We start from the raw sequence: 18,664 nt of genomic DNA on the forward strand, positions 1-18,664 counted from the left end.
GAGAGAGGGAGAAATCGATTGAGATAGATTATCAATGTACCTGTGAAGTTGACCTATATATCAATACACTGTTATTAGCAAATTAGTAAATGAGAATGGTATTTTATTCCCTCTTATAATTAATTTTAATTGTCTTTACTTACAAATATTGGGTATAACATGAATAACTGAAAACAACCAATGCTAATAATGATGCTACTTTACCCTTACATAGCTTTACAACAGGTAAATTACTTTCTAAAGTAAATTACATTTGCTCTGAGAATAAAATTTCAGATTTACATTGTTCTTTGTTTACCCGAACTACTTTTGAAATATTTCTATTCTATAGGCATACAACTCATTGCATGCCAAAGATAATCTAGAAATATATGAAATGGAGAAAACTAAACCATGAATTAAATATCTACTGTTGATAATTGATAAAATTATTAATTTCATGAAGACTTTTCCCTCTCACTCCTACCACATTTTCCTAGCATTCTTCAATTGGTTAAAGTGAAATACTAACAGACTTAAAAGTCCACAGTTGATTCCCATGTGAACCAGATGAACTACCTCTCTGTTCTATGGCCTTAAGCTGTACAACTAAATATACCAGACATGGTATGTAGGCAAGGATAAGTCTTCAGCACCCCTAAGCTACAGCTGCCCTCAGAGGACCCATATTTTTTCACTCCTTCCCTTCTCAGAAATCTCTACAGCATAACATAGTAAGTGAAGTATGTACATACAGCCATTTATCTCCATATCTCTTTTTGTCATTATCACTATATATTTTCATCTCCCTGGATCTGTCTTATCTACCATGACAATTATACGTCACATTCCCAGCATATAAAAATCACTGAATTTTAGAGCTTGAACATTTTCTAGAGATAAAGATCTATAAAACCATCAAATGGAAAGTGGAAATAAAAGTTTCTCTAGTCTATCACCCTTATCATATACATGAGAGTTAAATGAATTCATGTTTGTAAAGTTCTCAGAACAGAGCTTAGTACTAAATGTTGAATCTTGACTACTGGGATGTATTCACTACCAGAGCATGGGATTTATTTTATGCACTGATGTGGATACAGCATGAAAAACATTCTCCAGCATCCTGTAGTCACTCAAACATCTGTTGAATGAATGAATGAAAAACAATTCAGCATTATCAAGTTCATGCCACTAACCTGCCCTCTAAGTTAATGTAATACAAGATACTTTTAATATCAATATAAGAAAAGTATAACACCCAAAAAAGGATAAAACAACTAGTTTGGAAGAACCATGCCTTCTTTACTCTAACAGTAAAAATATTTGAGAATGAACTTTGAACTTAATATGAAACATATCTAATGCTAAAACTGGAGTTGTAATTTAAGTTGAAAAACTAATACTCAGTGGTCTTATTTCATCAACAGAGTTAAATACTTTGTCGAATTTTTTATGAAAAGATAAATTATTGAATAATAAATAAAATGTATTGTAATAGTAGTGACAGTACTAACAAACCATTTATAATCTCAGTCTCTAACACAATTATTTTCTTTATTCATAATTTTTTTTCAAGAGTAGAAGCCTGTCATCATGATATTATTTTTCATTTAAAATCTAATTAGAGCATTTTCATTTTTTCTATTGAATATAATATACCCATGAACATCTTCATGTGTATCACTTTTGGTTCTACTAAATTACATCCCTTAGTTAAATCTCTATCAATAACATTACTAAATTAAGTTATATGATCCCCTTTATCGTGTTTGCTATGTATTATTTGATCCTTCACAAAAGGGCTATTTGAAGTTTACTAGCTATGTTAGGCTTTCACTTATAATATCTCTAACTCTCAGAGTAATGCCTCATCATCAGTACCATTGTTCACATTATATAAATGGCAAAATGGAGATTTAAGGGTAAAATAACTAGCTTAAGTGAATATAGCTAGGAGACAATACAGCTGGAATGTGAACCCAGGACTGCCAGATTTCTACTTCTTTTCCATATATTTTGCTTTTTCTCATTCATTAATGAGAAAGTATAAAAATTCTTCATTTGAAGAAGTATAAAAATAACTATACAGTGAGTTACTTACAAATAGAGGTACATATAAATTGTTATAGAAAACCCAGTAACTGAACATCTAAACTGTATCTGAGGTGAATAGAAAAGTTATAATATTTTTAAAATTTAAATGATTAACATATTTGGTAAAAAGCTATTGTACTCACAATAAATGTATCTTCCACTTTTGCAATTCCTTTTCCAAATATGGTTCCTAGTTGATCTCCAACTCCAGCCAACAGAAAACCAAAGAGGGGAATTCCCAGTAAGGCATAGATGATACAGAATATTTTTCCCCCTTCTGTGCGTGGTGAGATGTTTCCAAATCCTAAAAAACACAAAGAAGAAGAATTCAGCTGTTTATAAATGAGTAATAGTTTAAAACATATGACCTCAAGATTGATTCAGAAATTCCCAAATATTATAAGATATCAATCCTAGATTTCAACTAATTAAGAATCGCTTTATACCACATAAGCTTTTAATGTAAAATCCTCTTATAAACAAATATTTTAACAATCTACAAAATATAGCTAATGCTCCAATTAAACTAGATGATGAAAACTGAGGGAGTAACACATGTAATAAAGTCAATGTTTTCATTAAATTTACCTCTACCTCTCTATACTGCTAATCTTGTTGACTACAAAGTTTTCGTTGCCATTTACTAAGAGTGTATTGCCTTCATTTAAGAGTATTCAAATATGCTTAAATTATTTAGTTTAAAGTTTAACAACAACCTTTAAATTTTGTTTCCATTCAAGTACCTACCAAAAAGCAATAAACAAAAACTTAAAATTATCAAACCTTTTTAAAGTTCTGAGGATTCTGAAGGCTTTTCAATTTTGTGCAAGGATGGCTCTACTTGTTATGATTAAATCAGCTCAACTTTATTCCCCCCCTTTTTAAGAACAAAAGCAATGTCTACAAACATGTTTGAGGTAAAGAATGCATGTTCTCTAGAAGTACATAGGGTATCTTTTTTGATACGTAATCCTCTCATTGTCTTTCACATTAAATTAATATGGAATTTTAGTTTTAATTTCCTCTTTTACTCAAGAATGTGGATCAGGATTTTAAGATTGGCATTTTGTTGCTACTTTCTAGTTTTACGACTATTACTGTCAAAGAGTATGGCCTGTATGATTTTTACTTTTTGGAATCTATTGAGATTTTCTTTGTGGCCTTATAATGACCAATTTTTGTATTTGTTTCATTGTTTTTTGAAAATAATCTGGATGTTCTATTTGTTGGAAACAAAAAGGGCATATATTATCAAAGGGATTCATATCATCCCCCCAAATCCAGTCCTAATGTGGTTCCCTCACAAAACTTGCCCTGGAGGAGGAGGGGATGGGCTAATATTTGGTCATTTTAGCGCATACATTTTTCTCCCCATAATATTTCCATCTTTCTCTTCTTCCTACTCAGTCAATTTGGTATTCATTGCTAGTCAATTCATCTATTGAGGGTTGTGGGTTTTTTCAAATGTATCTAATTTTCAAGAACTTTGCCTGTTTTCTTTAGTCGGTTCTTATGCCATGAAAATAATAATTACATTCATTTCTTTGTTTTAACAGTGTTGTACCATATATTAACTCTATTCCTTGAGAGAAATCCTATACTTCCTTTATTTAGGTGACTTTCTTCAAGTGTCTGAGAATTCCTGGTCATATTTTCATACTTGTAAGCACAGTATAATAGTAGTTTGGTTAGTTTTTGTGGCTGAAATGTATTTCCCAGCCTCAGTGAGAATCGTGGTTGATCTGGTGGTGCATGTAAGATTCTCTTCAAAGGAGTGTGGTTCAAGTAGTGTTGGCCGGAAAGAAGGGGGCTGGCGTCTGATTGGCCTTTCACATAGATGTGCACCTCACAGAACTTGATAGCAGGGTTTCCTAACTCCTCATGGCAGCCTCCAGTTCACAGCTGCCTTTCTGCTTCTCAGACCTGCTGACTGCTTGGGGAACATGATGTAAGCTGTCTACACATTTAATTCATTTACCTTCCATCTGCTCTTATCTACTAATGCCTTGGAACGCTGAACATCAGGGCAATATGTACAAAGGTCCATCCAGGGCAAATGTGAAAAAGGCCGAGAAGTCTTGTATCAAGGTAACTTGAAGAAGAAAAAGCCCATCACAAAGGTTAGACAGAATGCTTAAACTGGACTATTTGGGACGGTGCACCATTTCTGTACACTATCCAAGATGGAACTCAACAATTTCAACCCTGTCCTCTATTCTAGCATCAATAAGCAGAATACCAATAACAAGAGAGCCTTGCTAAATCAGCAGTGTGGACTGTTTTGTTTTGTTTTTTTTTAATTAATTAATTTATTTATTTATTTATTTTTGGCTGTGTTGGGTCTTCGTTTCTGTGCGAGGGCTTTCTCTAGTTGTGGCAAGCGGGGCCCACTCTTCATCGTGGTGCGCGGGCCTCTCACTATCGCGGCCTCTCTTGTTGCGGAGCACAGGCTCCAGACGCGCAGGCTCAGTAGTTGTGGCTCATGGGCCTAGTTGCTCCGCGGCATGTGGGATCTTCCCAGACCAAGGCTCGAACCCGTGTCCCCTGCATTGGCAGGCAGATTCTCAACCACTGCGCCACCAGGGAAGCCCCCAGTGTGGACTGTTTTGACCTGGGTTCTCTGATTATTCCAGAGAGTCCTGCTAAGATCCAACACTATTTTATTGCCTCTCCAGATGAATAACCATGTGACCTGAAGTAGGGCAGGCATCTGAGTTATCCCATTTTCTCTTTTTGCATAAGAGGACGAATGTCTTCAAAGTTATATCCATAAGAAGTAACCTACCTCCAGAAAGGGTCAAGGATCAAAAAGAAAAGATACAACGTTTTTTTTAATACTGACTGTGGCATTGCTATAAATAGGCTCTGCAGTTTGTTTAAAAAATAAAAGCCTAAGTATCAGAGGGCTCAATTTGATCTGTCCCACACAAGTTAAAAGGGCGTAGGAAAAAAGGGCTCCAACTTTTCATCCATCACTGACTCAGATTCGGCCCAGAAGCCACTGGAACATCTTCAGAAAAGGGGACAGAGGATTTCCTCAGAAAGTCTGTTTATATCACAAATGAAATGACCCCAAATCTAAAGAATTCTAGATGTAAGGAAAGCCAATCACCTTTCATGGATCAAAAAAGAGACCAGTTCCTTGTGGCATCTCTGTACTTCCTCTTTATCATCTCCAAAGTTAGCAGAAGGGAGAATGAAGGGAGTAGGGTTGAAGGATCCTGATATGATTCTTCTCTGAGTCTCTTCCTGCTTCACCTTCCAAATGTTTCTCTCGACACCGTTACGCTGAGCTCTCCAGCTGACTCTGTGCCTCAGAGGTCGCTGCCTTCACACAGTCACCCAGTGCACACACACAAAGTCACCTAGCCATTTTCTGACATAAAGGGCATGCCAACGACACCCTAAACATCTGCCCAGGTGAGAGGATCACGTGGTTGTTCAGGGGATTTTCCTCACGTTTTCTCCTCTTCCCTGCATAAAATAAGAGTGGTCTTCTCTCCACGGATACACCACAGAGTCTAACCCAAGAACAGACCCTGGTTAAATGACTTGATATTATTAATGGACTTACAAAAAGTGTCCATTGACTCTAAGCCATACCGTATGCCAAGCTTTTAAAATATTAATCTTAGTGGTTGTCTGGACTTCCTGACCCTTCCCCGTGGTTAGTCAGCAGCACCTTCCTTGCCTCAGGGTGAAACAGACTGTTTTGGCAAGAAGAAAACGGAAAAGAAACACTATTAAATTTTGTTTTCTTTTAACTCCTAAATTAAGGTGTTCACACTCAAAATGCTTCGCCTGAGGAGAGCAGCTGTCAGTTTATAGCATCGCATATGCGTGGCAAAAAAGTTATAAGAGCGGCAGTCAGTCCAGCTTCCAAAGAGCTTAAGGGAACAGACAAGACTGAAGATGGATGGGGCCTGACCTTGGAGGAGGCGGGGTGAGGCAGACACCAGAGGATAGGACCTGGGAGGAGGAGGGGTTTCAAAGATACCCTGAAGCTGTCTTGAGAGATCAGTGGTTAAATTCTCAGGAATTCTGCAAGTCAGCTGACTTCACATTGATAGTTTGAAATCAACTGTAGTAGGAATACTTACACCTCAGAAATTGGCAAGCGCTACAGTTTAGGGCTCCCCCCCCACCCCCAGCTACCTAATATTGACCAATACACTACAGAATAAGACAGAGTCAAATTTGAGAGACCGTACATAGTCTGTGCTAGACATCTGGATGGAAGCCTGTAGGCCAACCCCTGACATTTATATAAATACAGCACCAGAATAGCTATCATCTCATCTTCACATCACTTTAAGGGAAGGGCTTTCCGCGGAAAGCTATTGCAGGTCCATTGTAAGTGGATTACCTAGCAGGAGGCCCAGATATGTCACCCCATCTGAACAGCCCCAAGTGGACAGGTCACTTTTCTGGCAGAATTTATTAATACTACAAATAAATAATACCCCTTCAAACACTGTGCACACTTGCAATTATTTAATTATTTGCAACAATTGATTTAATACCTATATTCCTCACTTGACTATGAGTCCCATGAGTGTAGAGATTGATTTATTGTTTACTTATATGTTGTTAAAACTATAACTCCAAAACCTTACTGGCTTATTAATTAGTGCATTAATTGACAATCAATAAATATTTCTTGACTGGTTGACTGACATATAAACCTAAAAAATTCACAAAACTTTAGAAAGAGGGTAGAGAAAAATAAAAGCATACAGAGAAATACAATGTTTCTGTATGAGAACTCATAAAAAAACTAAATTTCTCTCCCACTAGTTACTAAATTTACTATCTTTGCAATCAAAATTCCATAGTTTAAAAAATTTTTACAACCTAATGAAATGATCCTAAAATTCATCTGGGATAAAATTAACAATAACAGTCAATAAATATTTAAAAGCATGACTAATATAAGCCAAAATTTACTTCCAAATTAAAACTATGTTATCTATAGTTTTAATAATTAAAACTATGTGGAAAATTAATGAATGAAAACAACAGAAAGCATAGAAAAGACCCAGCATATAACTGAATGTACTGTTTGGTAAATATGACATTTCATATCAATGTAGAGTTAGAGAATCAATTAGAATTGATTATTAAGTAAACAATGATGGGGTAAATAGTAAGCCACTTAGAAATAAATTATGTCCTTGCCTCATGGTATACACTAAATACTACCAGATAGATTAAATAATCAAATATAAAGAAAATGTGACCATAAAATATACATGAAAGGACAGGAGAATGATTCTCTAAATATAACTCCTAGGACAGAACCATAAAGCAATGAAGGATAAATACAACTACACAACAATATAACGATGCTGTATGTCAAAAGAAGAACACAAATTCTATGTAGAGGCAAAGTGTTTTTATCGAGAGGCAGTGCAGAAAAGACCCAATCGCCTCTGCTACTGGTCCTACCAGGGCTCTTCTTGATCAAACAGGAAAACTTTCACTTCACTTTCAGGGCTGAAGTTGTCCTGAACCTATCATGTCTGCATTTGTGATCTGAGATGTTCAAATTCAGACTTCTGCCTTTCGTCTCCAGCCTTAATATGTAGACCTTGCATTGTTACTTACAAATTCACCTGTTACTGGGAAATATCAAATATCCATAATGATACATTGATAAACCCCAAATACATTATTGGTTATGAGTACTTGGAATATTTACTGAAAGACAGTCAAGTGGCCAACTTTCACAAACAAGTTCACTTCTACTGAAAAACGTCAGACTAAACCTATAATAAGCAACACTACTGGATAATAGCAGCCTTTCTACCCTCTGCCTCAGACTGCCTGAAATTAAGTAACATAGTTAAACTGTTTAGACTTGTTGGCTGCAGCATACATACTCTAGATTTAAGAGCACTATTTGACTAATAGGCAGTTCATGCAGATCTTTAATCTCTTAGTCAGCTTCCAATGTGGAAACAGTAGTTTATGATTACATTTACTGACAACAGCAAGGATAAAAGCAACAATAAATTGAAATTGCATTCATATAGTCCATTCTAAAGTTAAACCCAGCTTAAAGTACACATCTAAGTAATTCTGACCAAACATTTAGGAAGTAGGTTCTATTACCCCAATCTCATGGAGAAGAAATTTAGGTAAGAAAAAATGCATTACTATTATTTTACTTTTGATCTATTTTATATCATAAGGTAGCAAGCTCTACACAGAAATCAAATATCACCACAGCAATAAGTATGATTTAATTCTGTTTGATGAAAAAGTATTCAATAAATATTACATGCCAAACACTGTGCAAGATACTGCAGACACAAAGATGAAGAAAGCACTGCTTCAAAAAATTCCAAGTTATTAATAAAATCAACTACATACGATATCTACCAACTTTTCTTTAAACATTAATGAAGGTACACAAATAGACAAAGATTTGCTACACTGAAAACCAAAAATAGCAATGTGTGTGTGAGGAATACTCCCATTAAAACACTGCACTTATGCTGGGTTAGCATAAGTTTGGTCCCATATTTTACTTGGATCTCTGTAATATAAGAGCAAGCCAGCTAGGAAGTGGCTAAGCTAGGTCTATTCAAATACTAAATCTACTCAGAGGCCACAGGTACTCTCAATATGCAGCATTTAAGCACTGGTAGTAGGACAGACCCAAGAAAAGCCTCGAAATAGTCTATACTGAGACATAAAATGTTAATGTCATGTGTCAGGAAACTCTGCAAGGACCCCGTAGATAAATAAAGAGTGAGAAGTAAAAGGAGAGTGAAAATGAGTAGAATATAAACCACTCAACATAAGCCTCTAAACAAAAGTCTATGAATAATGCAAATGCTAAGAAGCAAAAACACAAGCAACCACTAAAGCAGTAATTTATCTAAATGAGAATAATTTCATGGGACAGTCTGAACTTAAATTTTGAAAGAGGTATATTAGAATATCCAGAGATAAAAACAAAATTTTTAGTGAAATTATGCAGTAAAAAGGTATAAAGATATGAATAGACAGATAAGAAAGGGGATGTGTAAGAAATCTTGGAAATGAAACATACTAATTTTTAAAGAAATAAAATAGATGAAATAGACTGATAGAAGTGAAGAAAGAATTAATGAATTTGAAGGTGATGTTGAATAATTCATGAAGAACACAACTCAGAAAGGAAAGGGGACTTAAAATTAAAAACATGAAGGAGGCCTTTAGAGACAGAAAATTTACAACATGAAGGAGGCCTTTAGAGACAGAGACATGAGAATTACAATCATGTAAGTCCAGAAGAAGAAAATGGAATGACTAAGATGGAAACAGTATTTAAACTGAGAATTTTCAAGAATTGAAGATCTGTGGATCCATACTGAAAGTGCACTCAGTATTGAATATGGTAAATAAATGTAAAATCCACACCTAGACACGTAATAGAGAAACCAAAGAATACAGGAAACAAGATAAAATTCAAAAAGCTATCAGCCACATAATAGAGAAACCAAAGAATACAGGAATCAAGATAAAATCCAAAAAGCTATCAGCTAGAAGGAGGGAAAAGATTACTTAAAAAGGAACAATACATGAGCAATAATAGTCATTGTAAAATAATGGAGTAACATCTTCAAAGTGCTGATAAAACCTAACCATCATCCTGAAAATTTCTATTTAGCTAAACCATCAAAAAATAATGAGGGACCTATTTTAGCAATTTTCAGACATACAAAATCCAAGAAACCTTACCATCCAGGGAACTCCTACTAAAATAACTATCTAGGTGTGCTTGAGAAATTATATACTTCAGAAAAAAGAAAGGAGCCTAGCAGGAAAACATAGCATAGGAGAAACAAAAGTGGGCAGAGAAATGGGAAAAAAAGTCAAAAATTTAGTCAACTACTAACTGCAAAACATGTGCACACACAGAAACACACACATGCAAACACTAAAAGTAAACAATGGACAACAGTAAACACAATGGATGGGAAAATAGAGGTTCAATAAGTAAGTTAACTGTTGTTTGGCTAACATATAATTAAAAGTATTAGCTAAAAATGTGTTAAAGAATAATAGCAACCACTATCAATACAACAAAAGGTAGAAAAATAGGGAAAGAAGAAACAAAGAAAGAGGATGACATAAAGTAACACGAATAGAAGAAAACCCAAATATATCAACAATCACAATTTATGTAAATAGACTAAAGGCAAAGACAGGGATTATTAGAGTTTATAAAAATATCACAGTTCAGATAAAAACAAAGGGATAGAAAAAGATTTGTTAGCAAATTCTTATCCAAAGAAAATCAGCATAGCAATATTAATATCGATCAAATAGATTTAAAGGCTACACATATTTCTAGTAATAATGAGAGTGACTATGTACTCTAATAGTAGAGATGTTATAGTAATCATGATTCTGTATGTGCCAAATACCATAACTTTGTAAACTATTAAGCAAAAGCTGACAAAATTATAAGAAAGTGACAAACCTACATTCATTCAACATCAGAAAAGCAGCTAAAGCAATATACCACATTTGCAGATTGAAAGGGAAAACAATATGACAATCTCAACAGATTCACTCATTCAACTTATTCAAGTAATATTTATTGACTGCAATGCGTTAATCATTATAAATACAATAAGTGAACAAAAGAAGAAAGTCTTCTTTGTTCAAATGGAGCTACTCTAGTTTTGGACAGTAAAGAAAATAAACAGAATAAATTGTAATTGTTAGAAATCATTACATGGTGTAACAAATAGAAAAGAATGGGAGTTATTAGGAATATGGCATGTAGGATTGTAATTTTAAATGGTGTGGTCAGAGTGGGCTCCACAGAGAAGGTGACAGTTGAGGAAAGATTTGAAAGAGGTGAAGGGAGAGGTCCATGGAAATATCTGGGGAAAGAGAGGAATGAGCTGGTGCAAAGGACCTGAGGCAGAAGTGAGCCTGGCACGTGTGAGGGAGACTGAGGAGGCAGGTGAGGCTTGAATGACAGGGGACGGTGGTAGGACCTGCCAGGGTCTGATTATAGGGGTCTAGTGTAACCTCGAAGGCCTCATAGGTATAAGGATGCAGAAAAGCATTTGATAAAATTGATCACTCTAAAACAAACCTAGAAACTAGAAACGGAAGGAAATTTATTAACCTGGTTTTTGTTTTTAAACTCATTTATTTTTTGGCCACACCACGCAGCATATGGGATCTTAGTTCCCCGACCAGGGATCGAACCTGCGCCCCCTGCAGTGGAAGCATGAAGTCTTAACCACTGAGCCGCCAGAGAAGTCCTTAACCTGGTTTTTAATCAAAAAACTAATAGCCAACATATACTTAAGGTGAAACTTCCAGGCATTGGGTTTAAGATCAGGAACATGAAAAATACATCATCATTATGACTTCTCCACTATATTGTATTGTAAGTCAATGCTATAGAATTAGGGAAAAAAAGGTATAAAATGAGAAAGTACAAGTTGAAGCTATTACTATTTTTTGTACAACATGCTTGTCTATGTAATAAAGCCAAGAACAGGTATACTGGATTCAAAGTCAAGAAAACAACAACCCAATAATAATAAATGCTCATATGTGCTTATTATGTGCCAGGCACTCTTACAATCAATTAAACATATTGATTTGTTTACTTCTCACAATAACCAAATAACATATGTACTCCTATTCTCATTTTTCAAATGGAGTAACTGAAGCACAGAGAGGTTAAATAATTTTCCCAAGATTACACAGCTAATAAAGTAGGGGAGGTGGGATTTAAACCCAGGTATTTTAGGTCCAGTGTCTGGCCTTTTATCATCCACATCACAACATTCCTATACCCCCAGAAAAACCAACCAGCAAATGCAATACAAAATCAAAAGATCTCAATAACAATATTAATAAATATATCTAAGAACAAATATAATAATTAATATATAAGTATTTTCTAGACAAAATTATCTAAAAAGTTACAAAATGAATGACATAAAAGGCCTGAAGAAATGAAGAGAGCTACAGATATCAGCTTTACCAAGTGTATGTTAAGTATAAGGCAACTGCAATAAATATTTTGAAGGATTTTCAGTGCAAGTTGATGGAATTTTATAAAAGTAATAAAAGAAAGTAAAGGACCAATAGCTAAGAATATTTGGGGAAAAAGTGAGGTGGGAAGATTTGCTCTACATGATATCAAGACTTACTATAGCTATTAAAAAGCAATCTGATTAACCATCTGTACCATTTATTATAGTTCTTAAAAGCTAGAAACAGAAAATTACTGTCTTATCATGACAAAGAATATCTATCTCAAAACATTTAATATCATACTTAGTATTAAAGGTCAACAAGAAGAATCTCCTTAAAATCAGGGGAAAAAAGATATCCATTTTACAACTATTATTTTTTATTATTCTGAAAGTTCTAGCAGGTTTAATGGCAGTGAACATATAAAAGGAATAATTATTATAAAGAAGACAAATATTTGTTGTGTATGGAACTAAATTTCTTGTAAATACAGGAGAATATTGAAAATTGTCAAATAGAGAAAAGCTCAGCAAAACAGCTGAATGCATGATAAATATGCAGAAACCAACAGCATTATTCTATTTTAGCACAATCTCAAATGTGCTAAATGAAATGGAAAAATACCTTATTTTCAATATTTAGGGAAATATGAAATACCTAAAAGTAATCTTATCAAGACATATGGAAGAGCTTTAGAGAACAGCTTGGGCTAGTGTAGAATGGGATGTAACAAAACATAAAAGAACAAGAAAGACTAGAATATTCTTTTTTTTTAAAGCATCATGAATAAGTTAGAAATTGAATAATTATGCAATTAATAATGCTGAGCAAATTGGTTACTATTATGAAGAAAAAAATTCACTCTATGTGAAAAGTAAGTACCATGTAAATGAAAGATACAAATAAATTAACCAAACTACTTCCTTATTGATCCCCTCTGATTATGTTTCATCCTTTACCTCAAATGCACACCCTCCCCCTCCCACCACTCTTCACCTGGCTGATCCCTAAAATTCCATCATTACTTAGGTTAGAAATTAATTTCTCCAACAAGCCTTCCTTGAGCCCTCACTACATAACCTCAAGATTGGGCTTGGTCCCCCTCCTGTGTACACATTTCCTTTAACCTAAGACTTACCTCACTAGATTGTAATCATCAGTTCTGCAATTAGAAGTTCTGTGAGGGACCATGTTTTAGTTCTCACTGTAGCCCTAGTGCATTTCCATTGGACATCTAAATAAATATATTCTTTCTGAAACTCCCGTTCTACTCTCTGCCCCTCACTGCAGCCCTCTCTCCATTCTACTGAGGCAGTTTCTCATTTTTCAAGTGTTGACGATTTCAAGAGTACCTGATTCGCTTTTAGACCTTGGACCTAAAATGTTTTCAAACAGCTGGTTCATTGTGGCTCTCGTGAAACCATGGGGTTACGGAAAGATGCTCATAAAGGTATCCCTCTACTAACTCTCTTGTTATCCTTAAAAATCTCTTCTGTGCACAGGTTGTGATTTGAGGTTTCTCTTTATTGTGTTGACTTCTGAATAGTACTTTTCCTTTTGAAATAATCAGATTAGCAGATTTCATCTCCCTCCATCCAGTAATTCAGGATTTTGTTCTTAGTGGAAGACTAGCAGATAACTATCATGTTAATTCACTTTGTCTTGCCACTCTTTTTTAGTGACCTTTTTCTTGAATAACTTATGGATTGTCTGATAAAGACTTTCTTTAAGGAGCATTTTTTCACAGAAGCCTGCCCCTTCCCCAGCCCTGACATCCCTATATCAGGTGTGCTGAGGAGGCTCCTGAACTCTGTGTCATGGGGACAATACCCTGACCCAACACGTACGGCCTCACCACCATCTTGTTAGATTTCAATCAGTCACCAAAGGGCCAGAGTCCTCAAGTCTCCCTCAAGCCCAGATCCCAAAGCCGTATGGCTCTGCAGGCAATGAAGCAGATCCCCTCTCCATCACAACCCTTCCAGTCTCCTTCTCTGCTTCTCAGTGGTTACAATGCCACTACTTCAGGGCATCAAAATAGACTGTGGTCTTTTCTCACCCAAATCCATCTCATCACAGTCTATTCTCCGTAAAGCACTGTTTCAATCTTTATACTCCATAGTTTGTAAAACCCTTAGGTGTTCCAAGGCCTTTACTTGCAAACCACCATTCCTACTTCCCCAAAACTCCCTGTTATGCAATTGTTCTATCAATACCTTCTGGTAACACCAGAGTCATCATTACTCACTGAAAAAAATAAGCTAGACTCTTCTGATTCCTTACATTTTTTATGTTGTTTGCTCCTTCTAACTGGTACAAATGTGGCCCTTCAATTGTCATTTGCAATCGTTTCTGCCCTTTCTGTCCCCACCCCGCCCCATACACCACTTTCAACACAGAGTCATTCCTTTCCCTTTCAACCAGCTGTGATCTTGCCTTCTTTCCACACACACACACAGTACTTTCTATTTCCTTTGGAGGGATTATGTATGACCCTGACATGAATTCTTACCATTTGGTTACATGCTTTTTGCTCTCTTCTGGATGACAAATTTCTTGGGAGCAAAGACACTGTTTTAGTCATTTTTCTTTCCTCTACATACAATGTGTGGTGCTTTGCTCGTAGCAGATGTTCAAGAAAATAAGTTGAATTAAAAAGAAATGCCTATGGATTTTATTAATATCCTATATTTTATTTAATAGACATGCTCAGATCTAAATGGTTCTGCTATACTAATTTTTTTACTCCTTTTAATTTTATTCAGGACTGACAAGAAAAAAGAAGGTTATTGATTTGTGCAAATTTTATTTTAAAAAAACCCTAAAAGTAACAATCAAAATATTTTAATATAAAACAATTTAAATTACTTTAGAGGCAGAAAAACATTAATACTGTAGGGCATAAGAATAAAATGTTGGAGGTGGGGTGAGGAGAACAACATAAGTTCAGAGTGTACTCTGTTAGCAACCTAAGAAAAAGAGGCAGCTGTTCAGAAAACATAGTGAAATGATAATCACACCTGGTCTTTTTTAAAAAGCTAGTCAAACCCACATCTCTGCCATATAAGCAAAGAAGCTAATCGAACACTGAAGAAGAAATATAGTTCCAGAAAAGTATGATTCTAATTAAGAGACAACTAAACAATGTCTTGATAAAAAGATGCAACCATTTCAGAACTTTCACAAAGTAGTGTATTGTTCTTCTAGATCACTGGTTTTAAACCAAGGGTACACATCAGAATCACATAGGAAATTTTAAAAATCCACCCTGGAACACCAAAATTATTGTCTTTCACTGGGAGAGGAGGGGAATGTGCATATGTATTTTAAAATATCTACAGAAGTGATTCTGATTTACACCGTGACAGAAGTAGGGTTTTATGGGTCTAAAGCTATACAATATGGGGGGAGAGTCTCTTCAGGAGAAAATACAAAATTAGGAAGCAAACTGTATGTAGGATGACCTTGATTAGAGTTCCTCTTTTATCCCAGCTATGGTATTACTTTATTACTATATTTTCATTACCAAAAAGAAAATAATAAGATAATTGTCATTACCAATAATAAAAATAATGGCCAACACTATTATTTATTGAACATTCTCTCTCTCTGTCTCTCTCTCACTACATGACAGATACAATGCTAGTCCCTTCATATGTATGCTTAATTCAACTTTCACAACCCTATGAGATGAAGTACAACTAATTACCTTCACTCTGAATGTCGAAACTGTTTATTGAAGCAATGTGTTCAAGGTTAAACACTTACTAAACATTAAGGCTGAGATTTAAACTGTTAACTCAATCACTTAGAGCACGTACTTGGGATCAAGGCTACAAATACCATTCCTCAAACTTATGGGCTCAGTTGTTGAATAACCTGAGTATGAACTATACACTGGACATACTATTCTGCAGGTACTTGCTGTTGTACCTAGTCAGGCTGGGAAAGAATGTATAGGTGCATCAAAACAAACATGTCAGTTAAAGGAATTAAATCAAAGGGTTGTTCTGACCTTTTGTTTCACCATTAACATCACCAGCCTTCCTCTTGGTCCAGAAGCCACTGGCCTGCAGTTCAAACAGTATTTCACAAGATGGCTCCCTTGCTATCTTTAGCTGCGACTTACATCGTAAAATCCTACATCACGGTTGAATAATGGCAAATCTATAGGAAGTTACATATTTCTTAAGTTGCTTTTTGATTTTTTTTGTTCACAAGATATAGTTACAAAATCTACAACTGCAGCTACATGTTGTAGGAAAATTCTCTCACAAAAGAACTGTGCCAAAGAACAACAATAATAATCTACCTGCATATTGTTTCCAGCTTCTTATTTAATACATTGGAACTGCGTCCTATCCTCTTTTCACCTATGCAAACATGTGTGAGGAAGGAGAGAGACCCAGTGAGGGAAGCAGGAGTAAGAGAGCGCATTTAAGTAGCACTAGAGCCTCACCCACCATCCCACTGGTGAGAACATCCTAGAGTGCACAGGACAAGGTGAAACAGCTCATTTCAAAGTCCTTCTCAGTCTCCACATGCCTCTCACAGTGAGAGCATCTAACTGTTCTGGACTGGATTCTAAGTGTTTAAGACGTGCATTTTGATAAAACATGACCACTAAATGTTGGCCAACTATTTCATCTGAAGCTCAAGCCAATAAACAGAAATCTGTTCAAGGTGTAATGAAATGATGTTTCTATAAATGGCAGCAAATTCATGTGCCATTTAACTGCCTCTTATTATCTGGTTCTCCTCTTATCCCAAGAGGGGAGAAAAATGATCCAACAGCATCAAGGAAGTGGGGAACTACTTCTTAGCAAGAAATTTGGATAACTTACATTTTCCCACATATATAGAGAGATTATAATCAGGGATCTGAACTGTGATAATGCATTTTCTGGAAATCACACCTTAAAGGTTATTGTTAAAAGAATCTTCCTGTAAGAACTTCAATATAATTTGATGTTATCTTCCTGATCATACATGACATCAAACGATAAAATAGCAATAAAGAAAAGCAATACAGAAAACCATACTACCTACTGGAAAACATTCTGTCTTTGACCAAACTTTGGTCCGGCTCTTCTGAGCTCTTGCTTTGACTGAGCCTTGGGTTCCCGTGTCCTTTTTTGTAAAGTCCAGTTCTAGTAAGAATCCTGTTGCGTCAGTTTAGCCAGAATCCCCCATCCTCAGTATTTGATCACCCTCGATATCTGATCAGTTTCCTTATCCTCTGATCATCGTCGTCCAGGTGATATCTGATTACCTCTGACAGGCCTTTAGCAAGAATCCCATTAGGTCGGTTTGGCTAAAATCACCCCTTACTCCCTGCGTTTCCTTTCAGTAATTTTCTATCCACTGATTCCCCACCCTGCTCCTTGGCTATAAATCCGTACTTTGCCTTGTTGTATTCAGAGTTAAGTCCAATCTCTCTCCCCCACTACGAAACTCTATTGCAGTGGTTCCTACACCTATCACAGTGGCCCTGAATAAAGTCTGCCTTACTATTCTTTAATGAGTGTCATTAATTTTTTTCTTTAACACTGTAAACAGTCAAATGATAAAACTATACAATCCCTCTAAAAGGAATATATTAGACATAATAAATGCAAAATTTTTTTCTTTTTTCATTTTAGAAAGTTGGATCTTGGAGGACATTCATAATCTGAATTGCCAAGAAAGCTACACTATCTTTGATATGCAATAATTTTCCTCAATTGCAAACAGACTTACTCAAATCTACCTTCAAGGATACTGAGGGTGGTATAGCATAGTGACTAAAACTGTAGGCTCTAGAGCCCAAATATCTGGGATTGAATCCTAGCTTTGTCACTCTGTCACCGAGAAAACTACTAAAACCAAACAAAAAACTCTCTGTGCCTCAGTTTCCCCATTTGTAAAGAGTAATGAGGATTATGTGATATACTACACATAAAGGACATGGTATGGTGCTTGGCACATGGCAAGTAGTCAGTGAGTATCCGCCAGCTAATGTTACTTTTCCGGCCATAAAGCATGGCTCAGGTACTGCCAGTGGTGCTCTGAAGAAATGTCCACTGTTGATGAAAACAATGGTGGTAAAGATGGTGAAGCTCATGCTGACACTACTTTTCCCACTGAAACATGTTTAGAGTAAGGAGGACTTGAGCCAATATTCTTTTTCACGCATTTCACTGTGCAGATTATGCCATGGAACAAAAACAGCTATTTGATACCAGTCAAATAATAGACGAAGCGCTCTATGTTACTGCAATTCACCGTTTACTGTCACAGCCAAGCAGGCACTGGCAGCTATTGGATATTTCATCCTTCATTAGCAAGTGGTAAACATAATAATTGTATCATGGCAAAGCCTGTTATTTTGGAGGAACTACTTCAACATCTCTCACAGGATTGATGGGAAGTATCTTGTCCAAGATGGCCTAGTATTTTTCTATATTCACAATATAAAGAACCACAAATTGAGAGGGAAAAGGCACCTGAAGTTTTTAAACAAAATCATAAAGTGTAAGAATTGAAATGGCCAATAGAATTCTAACCCCATCATTCCACAAATATGGAAAGCTGAGACTAAGAAAAT

At 35.6% G+C, this 18,664-nt stretch overlaps 1 protein-coding gene across 3 annotated transcripts in view; it reads right to left on the reverse strand.

Annotated features, from left to right (window-relative positions):
• KCNK2 (potassium two pore domain channel subfamily K member 2) overlaps positions 1–18,664 on the reverse strand; it is a 172,420-nt gene that overhangs the window by 73,736 nt on the left and 80,020 nt on the right. For all 3 annotated transcript variants that reach the window (XM_036840082.1, XM_036839994.1, XM_036839913.1), the window contains exon 4: positions 2,220–2,380. In XM_036840082.1, coding sequence (XP_036695977.1) covers positions 2,220–2,380 — 161 coding nt within the window. The remainder of the gene's footprint in view (positions 1–2,219; positions 2,381–18,664) is intronic.

The sequence above is a fragment of the Balaenoptera musculus genome, chromosome 1 (assembly GCF_009873245.2).
Source record: "Balaenoptera musculus isolate JJ_BM4_2016_0621 chromosome 1, mBalMus1.pri.v3, whole genome shotgun sequence".
NCBI lineage: Eukaryota > Metazoa > Chordata > Mammalia > Artiodactyla > Balaenopteridae > Balaenoptera > Balaenoptera musculus.